Here is a 27796-nt window from a genome sequence, read left to right as displayed (position 1 = left end):
TTTGGGGGACCCTCCAGAACAGATTTGAGGGTGGGGGCACAAGAAGAGGATAAAAAATGGAAGTCCCATTCAGCCAGTGGAATTACACATGCAGAGCACCGGATACAACCCATAATATAATCAACCTAGTTTGGATTGCCCCTGTGATAGAACTGCACTGAATTCAAATATAAATATTAGTCACCTTACCTTTACATGGTGCAATTAATTCTTCCTTTTTATCCAAGTGATCTCTATGGCACTTAACATGGCATCGCCGACATTCTACTGCAGGTGGTGGCTTAAATACATGCCAGAGGGGCTTGGCACAAGCCTCACAGTTGGCTGGAAAGTGGTATAATGTTGGGATGAATTCATGACCTTTATGATTCAGAAAGGTTGTCTTCTCTGGTGGCTGAACTGGTTCTGCTTCCAAATCTTTTCGGCACTCGCCCTCATTGGCATATAGAATCTGAGCAAAACAAGAAAGGCATATACCCTGTTTCTCATATTTTAAGACATACCCATAAAATAAGCCATAGCAGGATTTTTAAGCATTCAAGGAATATAAGCCATACCCCGAAAATAAGACATAGTGATAGGTGCAGCAGCAATGCCGGCTGCGGCAGGAGGAGGAGGAAAAAAATAAGACATCCCTTGAAAATAAGCCATAGTGTGTTTTTTTGAGGAAAAAATAAATATAAGACATGTCTTATAATATGAGAAACACGGTAGTAGTACTTCATACATTTTTCTTCAAAGTTGACAAGTTATTTAAAGAAACTATGTTCAAATCAATATATGACAGTTGCTGTTACCTGGAATATTTTAGGAATTTCCTCAGTTTCCGCTCTGTAGACATCTCCCTGTGTTACTGGTCGCACATGGAATAATTTTCTGAAATCAAATAAAAACATTGCACTGTTTTAATAATTACAGGTATATCACAACTAAGCAGATATTAGATCAGAATTCATTTCCCTACTGTTTAACATCAATATCCATATCTCCATTTTGCTACAAGTACATAGTGTTACTGCATTTCCTACAAAATAAAGAATTATTGAGAAGTGTGCATATATGTATATGTATACAGACTATATGTAACAGGAAGATGCAATTGAATCAGGGATCATAGAAGTGTATCCTGTGGTGTTAATGGGCGTTCACCTGATGTTCACACATACATATTTGCTGCAGGAAAATCTGGTGTGACATGTGAACATATAAAAGTTGTAGAAATGAACATGCTCAAGTGTACCATTCTGAATAGTTGAGTCTATCCAGTCTGACAAAAACTAAAATGTGTATCTAAAGACCCATAAAAATTTAACCTTTTAAATTAGAAAATTCCCTTCTGTTATCTCAAACTGATATTAGAAGTACGTACTCTATATCTAATACCATGGATGGATTAGAATGTTCTCTGTCCTGTTCGTCATTATAAAACAAAATCTTTCTGCTGCTGACCACAACATACTGAAAAAGAGGAAAAGGAAAAAGACTGTTAATACATAAAATGCAATTCTATCCACCTCCTCATTTCTCTGGATAAAAAAAGAGAGGCCATTCAGGTGTAATGCAAAATCATAACTTGACCTCTGATCCTAATTGGGGCAAATGATAAGTTGCCATATCTCACTCAAACTCAGATAACTATGAACACAAGGAAGGGAAGGATGGAAGATAGGGAGCATGGAGTACACAAGCCTGAAATTGGGGGGTGACATGTGAACAACCCCAGAGACAACATTAGTTAACCACTAATAAATTAGGATAAAAACCAATGGTGCATATATACTGATTTTTACTCAGTTTAAATCATTTTAAAAAACATTACTTGTGATCTCTATTTTATAGCAATGGGAAAATATTTTGACGTCTGCCAAAAGATTTATATTTTTCAAGCTTTGTTTAATTCAAAAATATGCAGATAGAAGAAATGATAACTAGATGGCCTGGGTTGTTTTTTGTACAGCATAAATGGTTTTACATAACCAATTCTATTTCAGCATGTGTGTGTATCTTAGTAAGCATCAAACGTTTTCTACTCATGCGTTGGATGTAAGCTGTATAATTTAATATCTGATTTGGCTTATGCTTCAAAAGAAAATAGAATTCTTATTATACCTGTTTCTTCCATCCATGACGTTTTATATTTCCTTTGTTTGGTATTGAAAGCCAGCCCTCCATTCTTGACTCTATTGGGGAACATATTAGGCAACATTTTAATAACAGAGAACTATAAGAAAATAAATTTCATGCAGCCATTAGCTGAAGCAGGAACAAAAAGCCACAGCTAAATAAAAAACAGGATTGAAGCATTTTTCATGCTTAGTCACAAATTCATTTTCCATGGCAATAAACCTATTGCAGGATAAGCAGCAAAAGGGTTTACAAGGGTAACATCAAATACTGTTTCAACGGCAAACTTTTGAAACAGCCAGACCAGACTTTGGTCTGAAAATGGTGGTATAGCATGAATCATAGTATTATTAAAATTTTAACATAAATATAATGTAACACTAGGAAAGGGAAGATGAAATACTACCGATAAGCATAAAGGTATAATAACTGAAAGCCACAGTTCACAAGAAACAAAAAAGTAGGAGAGCAAACACAAAGTACCCACTTGTCCCATTACTCACAGAAGGTAAGAATAGAAGAGAAATAAATAAGGAATGCAGGAAGAATCAGCTAGATATAAAGAATAAGAGAGAAGCAGTTTATTTAGTTTTCATACAACAATTTTCAGTCTGTGGCAAGATTCCTACATATAAATCCATTATAAGTCCATTAAAGAACACAATACTTAACGCCATTCATAAATTCTGCTCACACATGAAACCAGCGCATGAGCAGGGCTGTGCCAAGTAGCACCAACTAGCCCTGCCCTCTGGCATCTGCACATACAGCACAAATATCTGTGTGGATGAAGCCTTTGTGCAAACAACTGATTTACATGTGATCTGGAACCCCTCATAACTGAGGTTCAAGATTGTGCTGAATTCTTTGCACGTACAACTGTACACACAAAGGCTTTGTCTCGACATATATTTACACTGTATGCTCAGACACCAGGAGGCAGGAATACTCAGCATACACAAAGTCGGTGCATGAACTTTTCAGATATTCAGCATGACCTTGCTTCCCATTCATGTTAAGGTCTTTTTTTTTTAGGTGGTATGCGGCAGTACATTGTACCGCTACCTCTTTTTCGCCTCCTCCTCCACCGCTTCCCCACAGCCATTTTGGAACAAAGTGGGTCTACCACAAAGTGGCGTGGCTAGAGCGGCCGATTTTCTTACCCCTCCATTCCTTGACTAGTGGGCCGCTCCAGGCACATCACTTTGTGGTAGAGGGGGACTGCTGTGCTCTGTCACAAAGTGGCGTGGCTAGAACAACCAACACTTCTTTTCCCTCCTTTCCTTGCAGTGTGGGCCACTCTAGCCACACCATTTTGTGGTAGACCTGCTTTGGTAGGTCACGCCAAAATGCCTCTGGGAGTGGCAGTGGGTGGGAAGCAGTGGCGGAGGAGGAGGAGGCAGGCAAAGGGGTGAGGGGTAGGTGTACTGGCAACTCATTTTTTTCAAATAAAGCATTGCACATGTCTAACTTCTCAATAGGGCTAAAGAAGATAAACAATCTGGTGGAGGAATCAGAGAAGATAGCGGTAGTGTTCAGTCTCTAGGAATCCAATCCTAAATGCACTTCACTGGAGACTAGAGATATAGAATCTGGCCAGATGGGGTGAATCACATGTAAATGAGCAGAATAACTGTTACATTTTAAAACTTGAACTATTCACATTACAGATTCTGATGTGAAATTATAATCTATATATTGTTTTCCCCATCTCTCCTTACCTCCGGGTTCCTGTTATATAGGTTTACCCATCTAATACTTTTTAAATAGAACTGTCAACCAAGTAAGAAATAATTAGGTAATTAATCCCTTGGCCATTCTGTCCACTATTAATTAAGATGTTTCATTTTTAATATTCTTTTTTTGTCTGTAAGCGAGCAGAAAGGACTTGCAATGAGACTTCACCTTCCTGTTCTCCACCCTGCAGACCCTCAAAGTCTGCTCCAGAGAGTTGGGGGGTCCTCCAGAGCAGATTTTGGGGGCATGCAGGGCAAGAAGAGAAATGAAAATGAGTGGAAGTCTTTTAACAATTAATCAGTTAAAAGACAGGTGGCAACACGCTAAGTTTAAAAGCATAAAAGAAAACAAACTGAAATGACCCTAATTAATTTTATCAAGAATCAAAAAACAATTCAATCTTGATGTGTCAGTTATTTTGATATACAGTAATTGTAAAAGGGGAGCTAAGAAACAGGTACTTTACAATTGTCAAAGGCTTTATTCTTTGCAGTACATATAAATATAATTAAGATTTTTAAAAAATCCATATCACAAAACATACCGGTAGTATTAACAGACCTGTAGCTAATTTTTTTTCCTAATGCAACAGTACATGTAGGGAAGTGGACTTGTTAATTATCTGTGCACTGAAATATACCAGTAATCCACAGTAAATCTACTCCAACTAAACAATGATGGCAAATGCAGATATCACATCTACAACAAGCTGCATACTAAGAGGAATTATCTAAATGGGAATTCAATCTTTTAAATTTTCTCTATAGAGGAGTATGTAGAGAATGATCCTCTATCTACAAAAGAAATGTAAAATAATAAAGCCAAAGGTTGTTTAAACAAAAAAGGTGATAGCTTATGTATATATAAAAGAAAAGCCTGGTGAACAAGATGCATAAACAGCAAGTGAAACATCTATGCCTCTTACCTATAACATTTCCATCAGTGTCATCTGGTGGAAGGCTGGCAACACTAGTTGAGTCCATGCCTAGTTGTAAGTCATTAATTTTACTGCGCAGTTGTTCTATATCACTTTCCTTGCTATCCAACTGCATCTGAAGTTCGTTCTTATGTGCAGACTCTTCCGCAATTTGCTGTATTCAGTAGAAAATGTGGGGAATATTATATGTATGAATTAATTTGTTAAGAACACGAAGTATTAAAATTCAAACTGAGCCAAACAAAATGTTCATTATTTGCAGATCTACCATCAGAAACTTGCAGAAACAAAATTATTTACTAGTATACAATATCATCACTGGCTAGTTTGAGTCTCTTAAATAATAGATTTTCCAGTTTGGGGTCAGGTTTAACACCAGTCTTGGCACAGAAACTGCCTTGGTTGCTCCGTTACATTAACTTTGTCCTGCTACTTCCTCGTGCATGACAGTAATCATTTGAAAACTCTTTAGTTGAACAATGTACTCCACAGTAGAGTTTAGATAGACAAGCTGAGTCCTGAACACCATTTCATTCTCATATATGTTACCTTTTAAGTAGAAAACCATCAGTGAATGTATTTGACAGGTCTATCTAAAACCAAAAGAAAAAAGGGGTAAGGTCTTACCGCTTGAATTTCATTAAGCTCCTTCTGGTATTTTATTACCATCTGATTAAATTTCTCTTTTTCTTGGTTAAGTTCCAATTGTAACTTCCGATTTTCCTTCTCTTTTTTCTTGTAGTCTTGCATGTTTACTTTCTTTCTATCTAGCTTAAAATCTTTTCGATTCATAATTTCAGCCAGTTTGTTGACAGCCTGTTATGTATCAAACAAATATGCACAAATTTGAATAAACATAAAAAATATAAGCACATATATGGTCCCTACCCTCTTGGAATTATTCTAACCAATGATAACATTTGAGTCTTGCTCGCAAATTAAACGTTTTACAAAGCATGATCTATTAGTGAAAAAATATATGGATCTCATATATTTCTATGGGCCTAACCCATTTAACCCATTATTCTTCTCGAACTATGTAGGGAAATACTACCACAGCATGACCCTATCATTAAAAAAACCTATAAACATAAGCGGTTGCCTTATACTGAACTAGCCCATTGGTCCATTTAATCCAACATTGTCTCTTTTTTCTTGTAGTCTTGCATGTTTACTTTCTTTCTATCTAGCTTAAAATCTTTTCGATTCATAATTTCAGCCAGTTTGTTGACAGCCTGTTATGTATCAAACAAATATGCACAAATTTGAATAAACATAAAAAATATAAGCACATATATGGTCCCTACCCTCTTGGAATTATTCTAACCAATGATAACATTTGAGTCTTGCTCGCAAATTAAACGTTTTACAAAGCATGATCTATTAGTGAAATAAATATATGGATCTCATATATTTCTATGGGCCTAACCCATTTAACCCATTATTCTTCTCGAACTATGTAGGGAAATACTACCACAGCATGACCCTATCATTAAAAAAACCTATAAACATAAGCGGTTGCCTTATACTGAACTAGCCCATTGGTCCATTTAATCCAACATTGTCTCTTTTTTCTTGTAGTCTTGCATGTTTACTTTCTTTCTATCTAGCTTAAAATCTTTTCGATTCATAATTTCAGCCAGTTTGTTGACAGCCTGTTATGTATCAAACAAATATGCACAAATTTGAATAAACATAAAAAATATAAGCACATATATGGTCCCTACCCTCTTGGAATTATTCTAACCAATGATAACATTTGAGTCTTGCTCGCAAATTAAACGTTTTACAAAGCATGATCTATTAGTGAAATAAATATATGGATCTCATATATTTCTATGGGCCTAACCCATTTAACCCATTATTCTTCTCGAACTATGTAGGGAAATACTACCACAGCATGACCCTATCATTAAAAAAACCTATAAACATAAGCGGTTGCCTTATACTGAACTAACCCATTGGTCCATTTAATCCAACATTGTCTACTCTAGCAACAGCACTTCCCAGCTCTGCTACCAGTTCAGTCCTGCAGGAACCGAGAACTAAAGTCTATGCTTTACAGTGCCACAAAGCAGCCAGCCTTGTGGTTGGTTTATTGTGATGCCCAGAGAGATTTGCCTAAGCTCCATTTTGCATTTTCAAGGTACAGAAAAGGGTATCACTGAGAAACTCTGCTTCTGATTGTTACTTTTCATACTGGTTGTTAAAATGTTCATTTATTTGATATTTTATGTAATAGTCTTATTGTGATGATTGCTTATGATTTTTATATTTTGGACAAAGTGTAACCTTGATAACATATTTTGTAGGACCACAGCTAAGACGAATGGGGAAATGCTATGGGTGTATAATCATAATTGAAACCATTCATCCTTGTTTGTACTGAAAACAGCATAACATATGAAGGGCTAATAAAATCTTTCAGAATGTAGTTTAACACAGCATCAAAAGAAAAGACAAATACCTGTGTTTTAAGGGTTCTTTCAGTGTTCAAGTTCTTTTCATATTGCATTTTTATAGTATTTATTTCTTCTTCCTTTTTCAATATATAATCTGTTGACAATATTAAGAATTAAGGTTAAGCATGGCCTTTTATGACATCAAAATAACTGCACCCTACTTGGTTCCCTCCCCCATCAATCATTATTTAATTTTTGATGGTCATTGAAATGGAAATCATCACATACCTTCCTCCAGTTTCTTAATCTTCTCATTTAGTTCAGAATTTTCTTTTGTTAGAAATGCCACATCCTTGGTTAATGTATTATTTGTTTCTTCAAGCTAAGCAAGACCGGGGGAAGGCTCTGTTAAACCTCTGACATCAATAAGCACATTACAAACGCCTGACCAATAACAATTTGTCATCTCATAATTTATCCTTTTAAAAATTTGGACTAGTTTCTGCAGATCTTTTCTCTACTAGACATATGTTGTGATGTGTGAAAAGATAACATACAGTGCTTTGCTATGTAAAGAAACTTTAGAAAACTTAACACCGATTCAAATGCAGTGGTACCTGGGTTTTTGAACCTAATCCATTCTGGAAGACCATATGAGTTCTCAAAACCCAAAACGAAAGCCTCAAAACAGAAAACTCAAGACGGAAGTCATGTTTCCAGTTCGACTTCCAAGATGCGTTTGAAAACAGAAGCATTTACTTCCGGGTTTATGGCGTTTGAGCTCCGAAATGTTAGTCAATGGAGACGTTCGAAAACAAAGGTACCACTGTATGTCAAGGCAAGGAAACTGCCATGAACTAGCAAGATGCTGACGAGTATGCAGTTGGGGGGGGGGAGTGGGTGAAGTCTGACTAGGGCAAAGGGGAAAGTTATTTGTGGGGACCTGTACCAACCAGGAGGCAAGAGTCAAAGCCAGGGGAAGCTTCAGAGCTAGAGGGAGAGGAAGAAAAGACAGGTAAGGAAAGTGAAGGGCTGGGTGCTTCCCACCCTCTCCTGCACCAATGTCTCCCAGAACCAGGAGAGAATTGAAGTAGGAAGAGCAGAAGCAGCTCACACACAATTGTAGTATCCAGTAGCGTGTGCACAGCCTGTTGGGGAAGATAAATAAGCTGGTGGAAGAGGCACAGTCCCTCTTGCTGCAACTGCTCCACAGAGCACAGACCTGGGAATAGCTTCTTAGACACTAAACAGGTGTGTCATGTACCGTATGTTTCTGTGTATAAGATTAGGGTTTTTTTAGCTTTACCATGAAGTGCCCTTCTGTTCAGTGGGAAATTGAAGCACACATAAAGGAGTTAACGCTCTCTGAGGCAGGGTCAAAACTTGAAAAGCACTACTGGCTGGCTGTAAGGGGAGTTTAACCCTGTTATGTGTTCTCCATTCTCCACTACGGAAAACAACTTCCATCAGAGCAATATGTACCTCTGGAATAATATTTTAAAGCAGTATAAAATAGAGGATTCATAGATGTTTTCGATACAAGATAGAAAGTTGTGTTTTAATGTGTTTATTTGCACAGTAACTTACCCGGCTTACAATATTATCCTTATCGGCAATTTCTTGTCTGTTTCGTGATGCGGCTTTCTTGCTCTCCTGAGTCAATTCAAAATACTGCTCCTCAAGGAGAGCTCGGGCCAACTGCTCAGATTCAGCTTTTGTTTCAGCCAGATCTAACTGTGCAGCAAGAGTTTCTCTACAACAAAAAGTTAATATTTTTTTCCAAAGTAGCAATGTGTAGTGTTTAAAGACTAAGACTGCAAAGAACCAGTCACTATCTCCCAGGCTAACCTATCTCATAAGAGTTGTTGTGAAAACAAAATGGGGTGGAATTATATTTGCTACCTTGAGTTCCTTGATGTAAAGGTATGAAATAAATGTGGCATATAAATTATACATACTTTTTCCAAACAAAATATAAGCTGTGTTGTCTTTTTAATAAAACAAAAAGTCTGTTCCAGAGAACACAGGTGCTATTGCAGGGGGGAAAGAGCAAGATCTTCTTTTCATGTCCCTCTGTATGTTACAATCATTAAATACTTTTTTTTTATTTGCTTGCAGAACTAAAATTTCTGTCAACATATACTGTGTCCACAATATTCTAGAATATTATGTTCTGCTCTGTCCTAACTTGGGAGTAAAAACCAAAAAAAACAGTTTTTACTCAAGTACAGTTTTTACTCAAGTACAACCTTATATACCTACACTTCTAGCATATGTAATGTCCTACAATTACCAATTTTTATGAAGATGAAATTTTATTTCTAGGCAAAATTAAAAACACATTGTATGCATTCTTGTGAGAATGCAACAGAAATGCAACAGAAATGTCTCCAAAATTAGAGAGGCTGAGTACATGCTTCACTTTCTAATTAAAATAAACAGGTGCTTAATAATGGTGAGATTGTGCTTCTAACAGTTACTTACTTCTCATTTTGTAATTCCTGTATTTTTTTCTGAGTTTCTTTATTCTTCTCCTCAATTTCTTCTTTAAGTTCTTTAACCTGAGTTTTGTATAGAGTCTGCAAATTAAAAACAAACAAACCCAAATCTATCATATTGTGCTCAATAATATGTCTAACCATTCAGACATTTTTTATTACAGGACAATGTTGCATATGTAATAAAAATACTGGCACATTATTTTCTACTTACTGTATATTTTTCTATTATTTTGAACATTTATTAAACACTTTGCAGGTATTGTCAGGGATTTTGGCAGAAGAGGAGTAGTGGTGGAAACTGTCTCCCCATCCTACAGGAAGACACTGTAGATTTACAACTGTGGTTTGCCAGAGGTCACAGCTCAGGGACAGATGAGGGAGGAAATTGGGAAATAATAGGAAAGGAGGAGCAGGCAGAGTTGGAGCAGCAGCTGGCTGACACGTCACTAGAAAGCATTCCAGACCCACCATCTCACAGAACCCAGCAAGCCTTAAAAGTAGGAGAGCAAAGAGCTCAAAGACAGAGGGTACATAGCGGCACCCGTAGAGGAGATTAATAAGAAGAAGAATGAGGAAGTGGGAGAGAATGGGGGGGTGGAGATTCACTTGGGACAATGTCATTATCCAAGAGGCTGGGTTCTATAGCCTCTCTCTGAAAAGTTTGAAATAAAAAAGGACTGTAAAAAACTTTCCCTTGTCTTCATACTTCCCTAAGCAATCAGCCGGGAGTCACTGACAGCACCCTGACAGGTATAGGCAATATCTCAAAGAGGTTTAAAATATGATTAAACAAGGCAATAAAGCAAGCAACAGAGAACAAGTCTATAAATTCCTATAAAATCATAACCTTCACAAGAAACTACAATGATATGCTCCAATGTGAGTTAAGTCACATGCATCACTGCCCAGTCTTGTGCATGGAAGGCTTCCAGGTGAAGGGGCAACAATATGGTTCCTTCCTACCTGTAATGTGGGCTTTCATGGTTGTGTTGTCCATCCATATTTGAACATCAAATATGAGCAATGTGTGGGTGAGGTGTTTCAGCATCAGGTAGGCAACTCACAACTCCAGTCACTTGACAGAATGCTGGGCTTCTGGCCTGGTCCTCCTGCTCTGGACATGCTGGCCCACTAGTGGGTTTTCCAGTTCCTGGGTCTAGCATCCATTGTGATAGTTAGGGGTGGTAGGTTCTTTAGGGGAACCCCTGCTATCAGGTGTACTGGTGTTGCCCCACCACCGAAAGAGCCATTTGATGTAGACCACCAGGAGGATCTGGCAATGTCTACAATTGTCTATGATGCCTTGGTATAGTAGGAGGGTCGGGAGTGGTGTCTGGCCCATGGTGTGATCCCTATAACTAATGCCATCATATTCAAGAGCTGAGCTAACATCATTACATATGATATCCTTAGCAAGAGTCAGCAAATTACCACCCTGAGTTTGATGGCTCCCAAGTGCTACATCCCAAGGGATGTAGTTGCTTTTTGTTGGATTGACTACAAAACCATAGCCCTTGAGGGTTGCTAGCACTATTTGCACATTGTCTTTCACTTCTGTCTGTTTGTCCTGTCCTTATCATTACCTCTTTACCCATTTTCCGTCTCCAGGCACAAACATTATATCAAGCTAATATAGAAAGTCACTACTATTGTGTTTATACAATGTTACCATATCATCACTCAGAAAATTTGCTTGTGTAATGTACAAGTGGACAGCTTACAGAAAAGTACTGTTCGGCTTCTAGTTGATCTTGCAGTTCACGCATCTGGCCTTCATTCCCTCTGTACTGCCTTTGAGAGGAGAAAAATAATTAAGAGAATTCTACATATTAACCAAAGACCTGGTGGCAGCATTTTAGCTGGTAAATTTTAACCCACACAACCCTCTCTATCCCATCCCCACATTAGCTAGTCAATCAGCAAACTTCTGCTCCCCACCACCAAATTTAAAAAATCTCTCATTTTTGACACATCATTCAAATTCCTAATACACATTCAAATAAAATACTTCTCAATTGAAGGAGTTTATACAATAAACTATCAGTCATCAAGTGCTGGTTAATCAAGTAACTAAACATCCAAGTTGTGCATGACGTATGAAATAAGCCTTTAGACAGCTTAAACTTCTGAAATGGTTTGTCTTACTCCAAGGTTTTAATTTAAGGTTATACGTTCTCTCAAATGAATGTCAGCTGAAACTTCAAACTGGAACAAGTGCTTTGTTTTGATTTGTAATACAACTAGAAAATAAGCAGTGCACTTCTGCCTAAAAGACAAGGGATATGAAGAATGTACTTTAATCAGACCCTATCAAACAGAAAGAGCTCTGCATATGAGAATGAGGCTCCTGTGACCATATAAACAGATAATCATGTACTGAAATGTATGCATATTTGAATACGGAAGAGCACTCAGTAACATTTGTAACATTATGGGGTGAAGCAGCTGACTCTAAATTGAGTTTACTTACTTTGCCAGTTGAGCCAACTCAAATTCTGCTAATCTCTTTGCTTCCAACAACGTGTTGATCTCCTGTTTTAGCTGCTTCTCAGAACTTTTTAAGTTATCTGCCTCTATAGCATGAATCTTCAGGTCATTCTGTGTCATCACTCTCTTATTAATCTCATGCTCCAGCTGAAGTGTGATATTCTTAACCTAACCACACAATGAAATATTTTAGCAAATAGAAAAGGCGTTCTGATTTCTATAAAAGCAGTAAAATTTTATAAATAAGTTAATGCCAGCATTTAAACATTTTTTTTCTTTATACAGCAGCATTCAATGCAGTATCAAAAGCTGCTTTTGAAAGTGTGTTCAGGTTTGAAAGCAGTTTGCCATCAGACACACAAGACTTGAAGACAACACAAGCCTCTACATGCATGCACAAACTGCCTGGGCATGCAAAACAAGTTGTGTGGTTGCCTAAGCTGCCTTTATGTCCATGTAGAACGGAATGTACAGCAACATACAGATTTTCTTTATAAAGCAGCCCATCTTCCTCAATTCTAAATTTTGAATCCCCGTCCATGATTTTCCCCACAATACAAAAGGAAGGTCCTACTAAATTTATAAAAATCATTTCTGTATATATTTCCAATTTCACTAGCATTTTTTGTAGCAAAGCTTTGTAGTGCAAAATACATGGCACATAGAATCCAAATTGTATGATTGAGAAAACATTTCAAATAACAACACTAATTTGGTGGGAAATGAATTCAGAAATTGGATTTGCATCCACATGCAAAAGCAGAGGTTTGGGGAGTTTTCTGCTTAAAGGGATATGAAGAAAGTTACGTTTTCTTAAGTACCTCAAACTTATCTTTGTTTTGGCACAGCAACTAACTAAGCACTTTTTATTACCTCATCTTCTAGTCTCTCTTTCTGCTCACTAAGGTGCTCCAGCTTCTGTTGAGATTGCTTCAAGTCAAAGTCTAGCATGGAACATTGTTTTTCAATCTGGACTATTCGATTTTCTGCCTTCTCTCTTGCTGATCGCTCTTCTTTCACCTTTTTTTCAATTTCTAAAGGACCAAAGATAGTACATCTTTTTTAAAAAAATCAAATAAAAGAATTTTATGCAGGCTGCTCCGCATACTAAATGGACAGAGCTTTCACATTTGCAGTGGTACCTGACCAGACACCCTACACCAGGCATCCCCAAACTGCGGCCCTCCAGATGTTTTGGCCTACAACTCCCATGATCCCTAGCTAACAGGACCAGTGGTCGGGGAAGATGGGAACTGTAGTCCAAAACATCTGGAGGGCCGAAGTTTGGGGATGCCTGCCCTACACTGTCTACAGACATTGGCCAATTACCGTAGTTACAATAATCTGATGTGGGTGGTGGTGGGAAGGTAAGACTTAGGTGTTGTAAGCAGCCATAGCAGATACTAAAACAGTCCAGAATTATTATATCGACTGGCAGTTTCTTCCTTGACTATTAGCCCCATCACCACTTCTTTACTACCACGGGCAGTAAGACTTAGCACTCAAAACTATCTACAAGTAGTGAGGAAAAATAAACTATTTCAACACTGACAAGACATCTTAGTAATATACAAAAAAATGCCAAATGTTTGAATGTGAGTAGAGGTGTGCTGAATTAGACCAGAAGTTCATCTAGCCCAGCATCCTGTTTCCAACACTAGCCAATCAGATGCCTGTGGTGAGCTCATAAGCACCATGAGAGCAAGAGCCCTCTCCCACTGTTGTTCCCTGGCAACTGGTACAGCGGTGCCTCGCTAGACGAAATTAATTCGTTCCACGGGTCAATTCGTGTAACGAATTTTCCGTCTAGCGAGTCCCAGTTTCCCATAGGAATGCATTGAAACTTAATCAATGCGTTCCTATAGGCTCTGGGGGACTGGCGGCGGCATGCAACGGGGATTCGAAGAAGGTCTCCAAAGCCCCGTCTGATGCCGGCTGTGTGCAAGGCGGCGGGGGGAGAAGCTCTCTTCTCCCCGCCACCGCCTTGCCTGCCTCCCCTGACATGGAACACAGCTTCGGAGACCTCCGAAATTGCGCTCTGTGCCGGCTGTGTGCGAGAGGCGGTGGCGGGGGAAAAGCTTCTCCTGCCGCTGCCTCCCGCCTGCCTCCCCCAACACGGAGCGCAATTTCGAAGACCTCTGAAGTTGCGCTCCGTGCCGGATATGCGCAAAGAGAGGCGGCGGGAGGGAGGGACAAGAGCTTCTCCCGCCGCTGCCTCCCGCCTGCCTCCCCGACATGAGACGGCGCTTCGGAGGTCTCCGAAGTTGCGCTCTGTGCCGGATGAGCGCGGCGAGGCGACGGGGGAGAGAAGCGCTTCTCCCCCCGCCGCCTCCCGCCTGTCTTCCCCGGTGGTGTGGGGCGGGGCGGTGGCTCTGGGGGACGGAGCCGAATCGCAGCGGGCACTGCTTGCCCCCGCCTGTCTTCCCCGAGCCAAGGGGAAGACAGGCAGGGGCAGCCACCGCACCGCCGCGTTTCGGGTCCATCCTCCCTGGCAAAGGAAGATTAGCTGACGTAAGTAAGACGAAGCGGCAGTCATAGAAAATTTTGTCGTCTTACGAATGCCTCTCGCAACGCAAAACTCTTTCGTCTAGCGAGTTTTTCGTTGTGCGAGGCATTCGTAAAGCGAGGCACCACTGTATTTAAAGGCATGCTGCCTCCAATCCTGGACTTGGCATGCAATGACTAAATGACTAGTAGCCAATGATTATTTATCTTCCATGAATTTATCTATTCCCCTTAATAACATAAGAATGGCCACCAGCAGAGGCTCATCCACTCCAGCATCCTGTTCTTACAATGGCCAACCAAATATCTATGGGAACCCCACAAGCAGGATCTGAGTGCAACAGCACTATCCCCATTTGTGAGTCCCTTATGATCCAGCTGCATTGTTGGCTGTTAACACATATTGTAATTGTGTAATTTAACTTAGAGAGTTTATGGAGAATCATTGTATGTCTTTATCTATTCAAAGGGGCCTTAAGTAGATATTTTATTTTTATTATTTTATTAATTTAATTTATTATGTTTGTGTAATAAAATTTGTTAGTCTCTCTCTCTCTCTCTCTCTCTCTATATATATATATATACGTGTGTGTGTGTGTGTGTGTGTGGATATAATTTGTATAATGATAAAACCAGTGATGATTGTGAGGGGAAAACAAACAATACTTATGTGCTAATACTGTTAGAAACATACTTTCCATTTCAGCACTGTATTATTGAGTATTTCACTATGACTGCTTCCACAGGCAGCATTTTGTTTCATGATTGGATAGGAAAGAGAAATTTGAAGGCACAAGTCCAATTTGTGCCTTTCTCCTACTGACTTACAAGTAACATTGCAGCTGTCATTTCTTTATTATATACGTAACTGGCATGTTTATCCTGTAATTATCCAAAGAAAAAATATACAAACACCTTACTTTAACCTTGAACATGATCTTCCCTGTGAGAAGGAAGAAGAGAGTGAAGGAGGCAGGTAAAGTCAACATCATGGCCTGCTCCAGTTGGACTGCATTTACTTATTTGTTTTAGTATTTTAAAACTGTAAACATGCCTTGGGCGGAAGACAGTATATAAATGCTACATGAACAAATAAATGCTATAAAAACTTACCACACATTGCAACTGACTTGGCCTCTTCTATTGACTGGTGCTTGTCAGTTAAACGAGCTTTATTTATATTATGCTCATTTACTTCTTGCTCTAAACGCTGCTGTAATATTTTGAGTTTGTAGTTTAGATCAATTTCTAAATTATTCTTTTCCTGTAAGATATTTTGTAATCTTAAATCAGGTTAAGAACACCATACCATCCTTAATCTAAAAAAAAATTTCAGATTTCATGACACAATAGCTTTTTGTCATCCCGCCCATCTCAGCTTTCTTTTTAAAAAACTTAACATATGATAATGAACTGTTTCATTGGAAGTGAGTGACAAAGTGATGCACACACATACTTCTTTTAGTACACACAATCCACAAATATTTATGATTGAAGACGCTTAGAATTTCACAAATGATTAACAGCTCTGCCCTGCGCTGGGGTCTCTCTATCTGCGGTTAAGTCACAAGTTATACGTAAATGTTTTTGAAAGCAATGCTTGAGTTTCTCTGTATTATCCTCCCCCACAATGTAGCCATGGGCTTTCACAATCCATCTGGGGACCAAAGCTCATGAAAGGATGTTTTACCCTTTCCTCATGCACCATTTCCCCACTAAACCTCCTTTGTTCCTAGAAGCTTTGGTGGGGTGATTTTTCAGTGCAATGATGGCAAAGGAGGAAGGGTTAAACCACCTATATTACAAGTGCTGATAGGAATTGGGATCACTGCATCTGCATTTGGTTAAAAAAAAATTGACAACCACAAGCACTGATTCAAGATGCATCCCAAATAATTTTACTCCTAGGACTTTTCCTCTTCAATTCTGCTATGCTTAGCCACCCAAAAACTCTTGCCCTAACATCTCTCATGTAACTCCACTTTTTGCATAAAGGTTTTGGTTTAATACTTTAATCCTCACCCATAAATGAATCAAATATTAACTTTTCCCTACCTCTCACTATCAAGATACAGACTTAAAGTCCCTTAGGGTAACAGTCTGTCCTTTTTGCCTATAATACTTGGTGAAAATATATACATTGATGGTATCATAGTAATAAAAACAACAATAGATGCATTGGTATTAATGCCACATTTCTATCACCCTTAAAAGCTTGATCCAGAACTATATAAAAAATATTACATGAGCCAATGTATTCCCACTCACATCAACTGAATTAAACAAACTTAAATTCAAACACAGTGGCTTAATTTAGATCTTATAAAATCATCCTATCAATCACATTCACATGCTGCTTTTTATAGATTTTTATAAATATGCATCTGTATTCCAAAAAAACAATAAATTTATACCTCATTGGTCTTACCTTTTCAGAATTATTATACATGTCCTGGGCCTGCTTTCTTTCTTCTTCCACTCTTTCAAGATTGTTCTTTAAACCTTTGATTTCTTCTTGTAAAGATGTAACCCGAGCTACATAAACAATTAAATAGTATAATCTGCTACAGTACTTGCACACAAAACCGAAACTATGATTTACCCACATAAAGCTCCCAACAAACATCAGAGGTAGTTGGTTAATTAAAAAAGAGACAGTGTTTCTAATGTTAGTGCTACGCAACTTGGATTAAAATTCAGCACAGTGGTACCTCGGATTAAGAACAGTCCTGTTTATGAACTATTTGGTATATGAACTCCGCAAAACCAGAAGTAGTGTTCCGGTTTGCGAACTTTACCTCGGTCAACGAATGGAAGCTGAACGGTGGAAGGGCACCAGCGGCCGGAGGCCTCATTAGGTAAAGCGCACCTCGGTTTAAGAATGGCTTTGGTTTAAGAACAGACTTCCGGAACGGATTAAGTTCGTAAACCAAGGTACCACTATATTGAAAGCACACTGAATTCATATATCCCCTGTTTCTCCGAAAATAAGCCGTAGCCATAAAATAAGCAATAGCAGGATTTTTAAGGTATATTTGATCAATACAAAAATGAAGGCACTACAGTGGTACCTTGGTTTAAGAACAGCTTGGATTAAGAACACTGCAAACCTGGAAGTAGGTGTTTTGGTTTGTGAACTTTGCCTTGGAATAAGAACATGTTCCGCTTCCCGTTGAGTGTCTTCCATTTGTAAATTGAGTCCCCCGCTGCTATGGGAAAGCACGCCTTGGTTTAAGAACGCTTTGGTTTAAGAACGACTTCCGGAACGGATTAAGTTCATAAAGCAAGGTACCACTGTATTAGATTTACTTTGGCTTAAATTATTACCTTGTAGCTCTCCAATAATTTCTGATCCATGACTCCTATCCCTTCTTTCCACTTCCAATGCAGCTTGAAGTTGATAATAGTCTTTTTCCACTTGTAATTTTGTGTTTTCCAGGATTCTGCATCTCTCTTGCAATTCTCTGTTTAGGGCTTCAAACTGACTTACTGACTTGCTCATTTCTGTGTGACTCTTTCTCAATCTTGCTGCAGTATCTGACTCTGTCCTCAGTAAATCATTGGCCTCTTCAAGCTGTTGGGAAGGGAAGGGGGAGTTAAGAAAAAGTAGCAGTGGGTATCATACAATGAATACATCCAGCTCTGTTGCATTTACCCTAAATTGATACATTTTGGAGGGAAACCAGATATAGCCATAGAAAATTGCTTACTTGCTTTTGCAACTGCGTTATTTTTTCATTTGTAATATGTGAATGCTGACTGATTTTTTTTAAGTCTTCCAACTGATCTTTTAGCGTTGACACTAGATGCAAAGGGGAAATGTTAAATGTAAATAAACATACATCTCTCTTGGAGTTATTTTTTCTAATATTTCTATACAGCAAGAAAAAAAACAAGCCACCACTGCTCTGAGGCATATTCAAACACAAATATGCCCCAGTTATTATACTGAAAAGAATACTAATATATTCATGCTGTTCAAAAAATATCCTACAAAAGAGACCATCAGTCTTACCTGAAAGGTGCTTCCTGAAGGGAAATATAGCTTACCTTCATTTTCTACATTTCGACGTTTCTCATTCTCCTGATCAAATTTTCTTTGATATTCATTTATTCTATGTTGCAGAAGCATATTTTCCTTTTCAACCTGAGTAACTGTTGATTCCAAATTTTTTCTCTGACTGCCCTGCAAGTTAAATACTGCCATTTAATTTTTCACCATTTAACTTTAGTAGGAAATTTTCACCATTTAACTTTAGTAGGAAATTCTAATCATCCCAATGAAGCTGTCAGTGGAATTCAACGTTGTGCTAATATGATCAGCATAAGCATTTCTGCTTGCCAGACTGAACAATATCTCTCTCCCTGCCCACTGTTCTGGGAGCCGATCTAAGTGGGTGCGTAGGGAGAGAAGGGGAAACCCTGTTGCACTAGAAGGACTCACTGCACTGGCTCCCACTCAGACAACTATTTAGTTGTAACTGGTCCAAATTAATTTTTTAAGGAAATTCATAATCCATCTTTGAAAGAAAATATTCTCATGTTTTAGAATATAATAGAGCAATAAATATCATAAATGTGTTAGATTTTTAAAAAATACTGTATTAAACTGATATGAGTTATCTGTATATTGGCTTTTTTACAGTCACTAGCCACACGCCCATCAATTTGACAGGCTAGAGCAGGCATGACCAAACTTGGCCCTCCAGAAGTTTTGGGACTACAATTCCCATCATCCCTGACCACTGGTCCTGTTAGCTAGAGATGATGGGAGTTGTAGTCCCAAAACATCTGGAGGGCCAAGTTTGGCCATGCTTGGGCTAGAGAGACGGCGTTCCAAGAGTAGAGATTAAAATAAGTGAATGAAGACCCTGGCAAAAGTCTCTCTGTACAAGCAATCCAAGTCTTTACTTTCCTCATTCTCCCAAAAGGAAAGAAATCCTTCAGAGAGAGATTTGTTTTATTTGCAATAATAAATGACTGAAGAAAGAAATCACATGTATGCAAATAAACTTCTAACACCATTGTTTAAAAAAATGGGGGGGGGACGACTAATTCCAACCACACACAAAAAATCACTTACCTCTTCATCTAATTCCTTCATTATCTTATCTAATTTAATGTTTGACGTTCTAGAAAAAAATAAAATTACGTTAGTGACACTTTTTTGTTTTTGGACACTGCTCTACAACTCCTCTGCAAACAACCCAATTTAACTCAATTACACTGGAATAACTCACATCATCATGGCTGTGTAATCTACATCCAAGTGACCAAAAGGCTGACAGTGGTGTACAGAATAGGCTACCACGAACCTGTTAATGGGTATAGCCCAATGCCATATAGAGTGGGTAGTATTCAACTAAATAGCACTAGGAAAACAGGACTTTTCTCCCTCTGCTTCACTGTGAGTGTTCTATGCCATCTCCAATCTGCTCCAGAGGGGGAAACAATCCGTAAGGGAAAATTCCTGTGCTGACGAAACCAGCAAATTAGTGCTATGTTGAATACGCATTATGTCTAACACTGATATCCTAGCAACCTAAGAATTTTACTTAACTATTTCTGTGCAGAACTAGCACCTTAGATCTTAAACTAGCTCCAAATATCTGAAGCTGCCACTAAGGAATATGAAATATTTTATAGCAGCCAGATGCATATACTCTAGCAAGTAGCCTAAACATAATCTGAGAAGAACCAGGGTGAGCTCTAAGAGGGAAGGAAACTAAACCAAAAAGCAGGCAAATGGGAGACTCAAAGTGACTATATCCCTACCTTTCAAATTCTTCACTCCCAAGATAACTGATGCACATTCACCTAAGAGTGCTTAGTCTTGCTCTTTGTAATGCCAACAAGCATAAGCATCCGTGCTCCTACCAGCAACTCTTAAAAATATCACTTTCAGAATTGGTGCCATTAATTGGCTCCGAAGCCCCTGATGCTCAGTTTTGGAGGTGAGCTACAAATCTCTTGGTCAGCACATATAAAGTGTTAATACCATCATAATTCCCCAATATAAAATTAATAAAAAATATGTTTCTGAAGTTCTGATAACATAGAATGAAATGAGTCACCTGAATTTTTGTTCCATTTCATCTTTCAGTTCCATTTCATTATGTAGCTGTTCTTCAAGTTGATAGATAGTTTTCTGCAGAGATTCCAGCTTTAAATATAAAATACAAAATGAAAATGAAAGCCATACTTTACAGGATCTTATGGGACTAGCTAAATTATAATGAATTTTACAACAGCTATCTAAAATTGCTTTGAATGGTTCACAGTAAAATTGGAACAGCAAGTTTCAGCTAGGAGATTACTGCTTTAACAGATTAATAAACATGGGCACATTCTTATAAATGGGACCAGAAATTAAGACACATTTGTAAACCACTTTGAGGTTTTATTATAATTGAGTAGTATATAAACATTGTAAATTAAAATAGATTTAATTTTTGGTGACATTTTAGCTCTGCTGTGCTGCAATAATGGGAAAGAAAAAGTACTTAAAGGTAAAGGGTAAGGGTAAGGTAAAGGTAAAGGTACCCCTGACCATTAGGTCCAGTCATGACCAACTCTGGGGTTGCGGTGCTCATCTCGCGTTATTGGTCGAGGGAGCCGGCATACGGCTTCCAGGTCATGTGGCAAGCATGAAAAAGCCGCTTCTGGCGAACCAGAGCAGCACACGGAAACGCCATTTACCTTCCCACTTGGAGCGGTACCTATTTATCTACTTGCACTTTGACATGCTTTCGAACTGCTAGGTTGGCAGGAGCTGTGACCGAACAACGGGAGCTCACCCGGTCGCTGGGATTCGAACCGCCGACCTTCTGATCAGCAAGCTCTAGGCTCTGTGGTTTAACCCACAGTGCCACCTGCGTCCCGCTCATTTTCATTCTTACACGAGTGCAAATATTGGTTATTAATCTTTACGTTACACTTCCTTCAATAGTTTGAAAACAAATCTTCTGATAGGTCCCACTATCGGAATGTTCGTTATACAAAATCTCAGTTATCCAAACACAAAGAATTATACCCAACCCTCACTACACAAAGGGCTGATTCAGATATCGGAATAGCTGGTTGGCGTTGCCATTTTGGGCAGAAAGCATGGAGGGAGTGGGGGGAGAATGGAGGAAAGAAGGGAGAGAAGAAAGGAAATGGACACATGAGCTTTTCCTTTGTCTGGCTTTTGTTGATTGGTTGCATCAGATTCCGGCAGAAAGCAGGGAAAGAGAGCCAGAAAAATGTTCCCATAGGAAATAATAAAAATCATCAGCTCATTATGCAAATGGTTGCCTAACAAATGATTTCCTGGGATTATACTGTGTTCGGAAAGAGCGACCTGTGTATATATGGATGTCTTGGTAATTTACATTTATTCAAATCAAGTTATCAATACAAAGGATTCATCAACAAAATATTCAATTAGCGAATAGCACTTATTTGAGGTCTTAAACTGACAACAAAGGGGGGGGAGTAAAAGAAGAAGAAAAGACATACCAAACTTTTATCTACATTGGTGCTTGCTCTGTTGTCATTTGAGTTTGCTGTACAGCTAGATAAATACCTGTAAGCACACAATAAAAGTTATAGTAATATGAGGAGAGAACAACTTTTTTCTCCCCACTTTCTACATACTAGAAATTCTCTCATTTCTATCCTCAGTTACCCTTTTTAAAACTAACCCCCCCTACCCCACATCTTAGCTTTTCCTCATGGTGAAAGTACTCCAGCCCCCTGATCACTTTGCTTGCACATTTCTGCAACTCATATACCTGAAACTTAAATGCCCACATTATATAGAGGGTTGGGTGCATGCAATTTTAAGGGTGTATTTTGACATTTTTGAGTCGCTGCTGTTAACTAAAATTTGAACGTGAGAGCACACATCTTCTGAAAAGATGCAACATGAACACCCTATTTAGACATCTTTCCTTCAAATATCATATACTGTTTTGCTTTACAACATTTTTTCTGCAGTTTTGCAGCTGATGAAAAATCATAACTTACAAGGAAGATTGGACAACCTCTGTCTGTAGTAGTAAAAAGCTTTACTACACCAAACGCTGGACAGTTCCTCAAAAATCATGAAATTAGCTGTGTAATTGTGAAATGTGTATCTAACTATGTATTTCTAACCTGTAGGATGTATTACTATCATATTCTGAATGCTCTTTAAGAGTTAAAACTTCTCTTGATGAAATCTGACGTTTTTCTCAATCCTAGTAAGACTCCATGAACTCTTTGCAAATTAAATTAGCAAATAACTAAGTGAATCAACCTCTTGCATGATGTCTCCTTGTTTTCTCACTAGGCATTATTGCTATTCTCCATAGCTAGTAAGCAAACAAATTCAAAGGCACATTAATGAGCAGATTACATAGAATAATTTGACCCTTAACACAGGGGAATTCTACAAACATCTACTCAGAAATAAACTGCACTGAGTTCAATGGGACTTTATCCCAGGTAAGCATGCACTGTAAGTAATCATTACTTAAAAGCCTGGCCTTCTGACATTGCTTGAGAAAAACACAAAAATCAGAGATAAGGTATGATGTCACATCAAGAGGAACCAAAATTAGATGTGCAAAATTGCTGCCCGTACCATATTATAGCAGTTCAAAACTGCTATAATAAGTGTTGCACATTTCAGTATATGGCAAGACAGATTTTGTTAAGTTGCATTTGTGACATTGCTTTCAAATCTTACAGGACTTATTATCACAACTTATGCTCACATGCCTGCATTTTCAGTAGCACATATATACTTACTGATGGTTACTGTAGTAAGTAAATCCTACAAAAGGCAGCTGGTTGCCAACAAATGCTTTTGGTATAGGAAATGTTTCTTCTTCTCCTTTATCTTCCTCCAAATCGTCAAAGTTACTAGTATCAATATCACTACTTAAATCAGGCACAACAGGTGCTACAGCTATCAATATAAACAAAAAAAGGATTACTAAAATGTTTATTGAAACTCATATATTTAAAATGTTATATGTGAAATGGACAAGAGGCATGAAAGAATCACAAGGAGTCGTGGCAAGATTTAACTCTATTCTACATTGAGCAGCACATGCAATAGAAAAAAAGATTATTATTAAAAATTCAAAGCTTCAAAACTTAAATATAGTTGTAATTACTAAACAGAACAGATTGTTCCTGAGGTCCCCAGACAGCTGCCAATTTAAAAACCTCACACCCATTGGTCACTCAAGAGACCTCACATTAGCAATGAAATAGGGATCTCTTGAGCAATATATTTTCACAAATACTAAAAATTGGTTGCTATTTAATTTCTGCAGTGTCCTAAGTGGTGAATTCTATGCCTGGAGTAGGCGCCTGATCTATATATACATACGCAACTTTGTGTATATACAAGTGTGGACACCAAACCAATTAATACTAGTGAGTTTTAAAAGAGGTGATATGGGCCTCAATGCAGATAGCTTCATGCATGGCCAAAAGAGATACTTACTGTCTCTAAGGTTTTCCCAAGACCACTGGTCATTTTTGAAGAAAGGGTGTCGCTTGATTTCTTCCACACCATTTCGGCCTAATCTGACTTCCCTGTTGAAGGGATATTTTGAAACAAGTAAATATGCAAGCTCTGAAGATCAAAATACATAAAGCATGCAAATGTCTGCAACAGTAGCCCAATAAGTCACTTTTTAAATGGAAAATTAGAAAGGGGATTATTGGGAGTTGAGAAGAGCTCAGAAGAAAATCACCAACTGCTTATCCACTCCAAATCTGGGGTGAGGGAGCAGTTTCACACCTCCTGTGGTTCAAACTCATGCTACCTCATAACACTGTCTTGAAACTCTGGGGTCAGGGCCGGCCCTATGGACAGGCTGGGTGGCGCAGGGCGCCCTCCCACCAGAGGGGGGCGCGGCACAGCCGCGCTGCCGTGCCCGGCGGCCGTGCTCCCGCCCACCCGCCCACCATGCAGCAGCGCCCGGCAGCCAAGCTGCGCGCTGAGCCAGCCCACCCGCCCGCCGCGCAGCAGCGCCCACTGCACTGGAAAACGGAGCAGGGAGGGCGCCGGAGGGACCTGCCGCACCACGGCGCCAGGGATGCTTAAGACGGCTCTGTCTGGGGTAGACTGAAATAAGGTATATAGAAAATATTAACCACTCCTCCCATCCACTTTACACCCTCCCAAAGTGGGGTTTTTCCTCAACAAAACACACTGCAGATCCCCCCCTCCTTTTGATATATGTTCCTCAACTGCTACAGACTATGAACTGAATCGTCACTGTTTCTGTAAGCTGCTGTATAAGTGCTAGGGTAAGTCTTCTCACAACAATGTATCTAGAATTATGTCAAAGTATACAAAATGATTAGGTGCATTCCTGCCCATTCATAAACAAGTCCCTGTTGCAATGCAAGCCCAAAACATAGGTCTTGCTTTGCAGTTCTGGAGAACTGCAAGTGTGCACTCCAATCATTAATGCACAAAATTATTCCACATCAGGGATTAACACTATAAACAGTTTGAAGTATTTTTTCCTGGAAAAAAAAAACTGAATAGTCTTGCGCATACGATTATATAGGAGCTTTTACAAACTCAAGAACATTACTGGCATTATAGATTAGTTTCTCATCTGCTCTTTGCCAAGTCATAAAAACCCATTCTTATGAGCAGAATAGTTTTTCTGCTTGCAGAAAGGATACTTTTGGATCCAAGTCTATGAGAACATCAGCAGCACAATCTCACACATGTTATTTTGAAGAAGTGTATCTATAGTCTGTTTAGGGTATTCAAGATACCACATTTCTAATCCTACTAATATTTTAAATTGCAAAAAAATAATAATTCCATCTCTACATAAATTATGAAACCTAAGAATAATAAACAGGTATACTCATGCACACTAAAGCTAAAGAGAAACACATTGTACTGTACAGCTAATAACTGTTTGGATAATGACTGTCCAAGAAATGATTCCTTGCGTCCAGAAAAGAACACACACACACAGGAATGAGGTAAAAGATTTTAAAATTCATACAAATGTTAAGATATTCAAACTTGAAGCCAGTTTAATTCTAATTTCTTTAAATATTTTGCAGGGTATGATTAGAAATAGGGTATACTATTTTATCCCACTGCTTAAAATGTATATAAACTTAAAGTACTTAAGCATTTATAAAAGACATTTTTTTAAACAATTAACATAGATTATTATTCCACAAATAGAATTACTAGGAAACTGATTTCAAGCTTGTATACAGAGTGGTTTTATAGTAGCAACACTGTATTTTATTATCAGGACAAGACCTAATAGGATTAAAAAGTTTATTAAAACATATGTAAAATTCATAAACACTGGTTTATCACCAGGTGATGAAGTTTACTATAGAAAAATCTCTAAATAAAAAACTTTCATTTTGATGTAAAATATTACCTGTCAGTTAAAAAGCCACAAATAAGATTTTTTGCATCTTTTGAAATATCATTATCATCTGGAAAGCTAAGAGAATTCTTATGGTTCATAATTTTACTGTATGTTCCAACCAAAGAATCTGCATAAAAAGGTGTATCCCCTAAAATTAAAAAGAACGAAAGTGAGAAAATGTCACACAATACCTGAAGACAATAAAATTCCAAGGAAACATTGTGTCAGAACTAGGCTAAATACTGGATGTAGAAAGCAAATGATTGCTACTTCTCATGCCATGATTTTAAGTAGTCAGGATTCACCTTATCACTTACCGTAATATAAAAATCAAATTAGAAAGCAATACTCCAGTTGTACTGAAGATCCAAGAAGCTCATGTTCTGACATGTATGTGGTAGAAGCATTTTCACATCACATGATTCTAACTTTAGTGGCTAGGACTGCCTTGTACTAGTTAGAGTTGGTAAGACAACTATGGCCATTTTGGGATTTAGATAGCCTGACCATTGTTATCTATGCACCAAAAACCTTTACAATGTGCTCTACATACAAAACCAATCACTGTGCAGTGTTCTGCATGGCAGATGGGAGGGGAAGAAATAAATTGTTGTTGTTGTTGTTGTTGTTGTTGTTGTTGTTGTTGTTGTTGTTGTTGTTGTTACTACTACTACTACTACTATCAAAATCAGACATTTAGTGTAGCAGCCTCTATCCTTTCCATTGGTATATGTCTTGGATTTGAATAGTTTTTATGTGTTGTTTTAAAACGTTTTTGTTATAGATAAGATATATAGTTTTTACATATACAACTGTTTTGACAGGTGTAACAATTAATGTTATAATACTGTCAATTCATAAAATAAATAAAGTGACATCCAGAGACAATAAAGAGAGCATCAGGTGGGAGAATTAAATAAAGGAGACTGAAATCCTAAACTCTACACCGAAAGGCAACATGCAATCCCTCAGTAAGAGTTGGATAAGATTAAGCCGTCCCATTATCTAGCTAGGTCTCTACTGAACACAAGGATCAAACCCTGAATAGCTGAAGTCTTTCTGCTCCCTGACTTGATGTTTCGCAACAGCATAAGATTTGGAAGGATGTAGCGTTGAAGTATAGAAGACTACAATCCTATGACCTTTGTAAAAGGCAGCCATTGAACTCCGTGGGGCCTGCTTCCATGTAAGCAATAGTTAAAATAAAAGGCAGTTTTATTCAACAGTAAATACAGTTCATGTCATCTGCAGAACACTGATTATTTTGATGCTCACCCACAAGCATTTCATACAAAAAGACACCAACTGACCACCAGTCACATTCTCGTCCATAGTAACCATCACCACCTTGAGATTTTAATACTTCTGGGGATATATAGTCTGGCGTTCCAACAGCTGTATCACATCGTACCATGCCTTCCTATAAAGAAAAGAGAGGAGCTATTTAAAACAGGCACTCTGTAGAATTCACCTAAGATCTGAAAAGTATCTTGAAGCAAAACATTTTCCTAGATTTCCTTGGGGAAATGTGTCAAAAATGTAAGCTAAACTTTAAATCTTAAGAATTTTATTTATTTCATAAAAATTATTTAGTTTACAAAAAGAATAAAACAATACAATTACTGGCATATACAATAAAAGCAACACTTTAAAACATGCCCAAAAAATTTTAAACAAGCAATAAACTAAAAAAAACCACAT

The 27796-nt window shown here is 38.2% G+C and overlaps 2 protein-coding genes across 3 annotated transcripts in view; one reads left to right on the top strand and one right to left on the bottom strand.

Moving 5' to 3' along the window:
• LOC132592550 (uncharacterized) overlaps positions 1 to 27796 on the top strand; it is a 254823-nt gene that overhangs the window by 133749 nt on the left and 93278 nt on the right. The gene's annotated exons all lie outside the window — the stretch shown is intronic.
• The window catches only part of ROCK1 (Rho associated coiled-coil containing protein kinase 1), a 60312-nt gene that overhangs the window by 12243 nt on the left and 20273 nt on the right, over positions 1 to 27796 (bottom strand). For both annotated transcript variants that reach the window (XM_035124717.2, XM_035124718.2), the window contains exons 7-31: positions 27371 to 27515; positions 26105 to 26243; positions 24175 to 24266; positions 23469 to 23628; positions 22194 to 22260; positions 20768 to 20856; positions 19777 to 19825; positions 18744 to 18879; positions 18404 to 18495; positions 18021 to 18267; positions 17122 to 17228; positions 15807 to 15957; positions 13062 to 13222; positions 12172 to 12356; positions 11423 to 11492; positions 9685 to 9779; positions 8788 to 8953; positions 7489 to 7582; positions 7266 to 7354; positions 5426 to 5614; positions 4787 to 4952; positions 2110 to 2180; positions 1370 to 1458; positions 798 to 876; positions 190 to 451 (exon numbers count right to left, since the gene is read on the bottom strand). In XM_035124717.2, coding sequence (XP_034980608.1) covers positions 190 to 451; positions 798 to 876; positions 1370 to 1458; positions 2110 to 2180; positions 4787 to 4952; positions 5426 to 5614; positions 7266 to 7354; positions 7489 to 7582; positions 8788 to 8953; positions 9685 to 9779; positions 11423 to 11492; positions 12172 to 12356; positions 13062 to 13222; positions 15807 to 15957; positions 17122 to 17228; positions 18021 to 18267; positions 18404 to 18495; positions 18744 to 18879; positions 19777 to 19825; positions 20768 to 20856; positions 22194 to 22260; positions 23469 to 23628; positions 24175 to 24266; positions 26105 to 26243; positions 27371 to 27515 — 3190 coding nt within the window. The remainder of the gene's footprint in view (positions 1 to 189; positions 452 to 797; positions 877 to 1369; positions 1459 to 2109; positions 2181 to 4786; positions 4953 to 5425; positions 5615 to 7265; positions 7355 to 7488; positions 7583 to 8787; positions 8954 to 9684; positions 9780 to 11422; positions 11493 to 12171; positions 12357 to 13061; positions 13223 to 15806; positions 15958 to 17121; positions 17229 to 18020; positions 18268 to 18403; positions 18496 to 18743; positions 18880 to 19776; positions 19826 to 20767; positions 20857 to 22193; positions 22261 to 23468; positions 23629 to 24174; positions 24267 to 26104; positions 26244 to 27370; positions 27516 to 27796) is intronic.

This window comes from Zootoca vivipara, chromosome 8 (genome assembly GCF_963506605.1).
Source record: "Zootoca vivipara chromosome 8, rZooViv1.1, whole genome shotgun sequence".
NCBI classification, from domain to species: domain Eukaryota; kingdom Metazoa; phylum Chordata; class Lepidosauria; order Squamata; family Lacertidae; genus Zootoca; species Zootoca vivipara.
This window is presented reverse-complemented; position numbering and strand designations above follow the sequence as displayed.